The sequence below is a fragment of the Helicoverpa zea genome, chromosome 18, assembly GCF_022581195.2.
Source record: "Helicoverpa zea isolate HzStark_Cry1AcR chromosome 18, ilHelZeax1.1, whole genome shotgun sequence".
In the NCBI taxonomy this organism is placed as follows: domain Eukaryota; kingdom Metazoa; phylum Arthropoda; class Insecta; order Lepidoptera; family Noctuidae; genus Helicoverpa; species Helicoverpa zea.
This window is the reverse complement of record NC_061469.1, coordinates 11,346,404-11,347,663: the sequence shown is the minus strand read 5'-3', so window position 1 is coordinate 11,347,663 and position 1,260 is coordinate 11,346,404. Positions and strand designations below refer to the sequence as shown.

The 1,260-nt window shown below is 36.6% G+C and overlaps 1 protein-coding gene across 1 annotated transcript; it reads left to right on the top strand.

Annotated features, from left to right (window-relative positions):
- The first annotated feature begins 173 nt into the window (after positions 1-173).
- Positions 174-1,260, top strand: LOC124639011 (fumarylacetoacetate hydrolase domain-containing protein 2-like). The gene has a single exon (XM_047176220.1). The coding sequence runs from the start codon at positions 329-331 to the stop codon at positions 1,196-1,198; it is 870 nt and encodes a 289-aa protein (XP_047032176.1). The 5' UTR covers positions 174-328; the 3' UTR covers positions 1,199-1,260.

Genomic DNA, 1,260 nt, shown 5'->3' with positions numbered 1-1,260 from the left:
AATGAAACGTAACACTAGATTGCATGAAAACATCATAATATTACATAACAACGTCGCTTTGTTTACGAATATCCATCACACTAGACGCTATCAGCTGATATTTCCACTTCAGAGTAAGATTGTAGATAACACTCGAGATATTGTGTATAAAACACTACGTTTATCTCAACTAGACGACAGTCCTATCGCCACTTGTTGCTAAACAACAGATCTCTAAGAGAAAGCTACCATTTGTCTCAGTGTTCAAAACATTTTATTTAATCCCAGTGACATTTTTATTTGGACTTAAAGAATACTTGAACGTTTTAAGTGCAGTGAATAAAATATAATGAAGCTCGTACAGTTTGTTTATAAAAATAATCCTAAAGAAGTAAGAGCAGGGTATCTAGTTGGCGATGATGTAGTTGATATAAATAAAGCTGATCCGTCAATACCTAGCACTTTGATTGACATCTTGAAGAACGGACACATTGAAAAAGTTAAAAAGTTACAAGCTACTAAACAAGAAACTGTGCCTATATCAACAGTAATACTGAAAGCGCCGATACATGGAGGAGATAAAGTCCTCTGCGTTGGACTAAACTACAAAGACCATTGCGAGGAACAAAAATTCCCACCGCCAGAAATCCCATTCATCTTCAACAAGTTCCCAAGCACGGTAATTGGACCCAATGATTCCATCAAACTAAAACCTGAAATATCAGAAAAAGTTGTATGCGAAGTTGAATTGACCATTATCATTGGAAAAACAGCTTCCAAAATTAAGGCAGAAGATGCTTACAAATATGTTTTGGGGTACACTATTGCTCAGGACATAGGAGCAACAGATTGGGACAAGAATAATCTTATGGGACAACTGTTGCTTGGGAAAGCTATGGACACTTTCTGTGCTATTGGTCCTTGTATAACAACTGCCGATGAGATTGGCGATCCTCAGAAATTAGGCATAAGATGTATCGTTAATGGTGTTGAAAAACAGAAGAGTAATACAGATCAGTTTATTCATAAGATTCCTGACGTTATTTCGAGATTATCAAACTTATTCACGTTGTTACCTGGTGATATCATTTTGACGGGCACTCCTGGAGGTGTGGGGGTATATAGGAATCCTCCCGAGTTCCTACAAACTGGTGACGTGATTGTCAGTGAGATTGAAAATATCGGAGTTATGATCAACAGAGTTGAGAATTTTGAGTAACTCCATTGAATTGCTTTAATATTTATGGGAAATATAATGGAGAATATTACGTAGACGTCAAA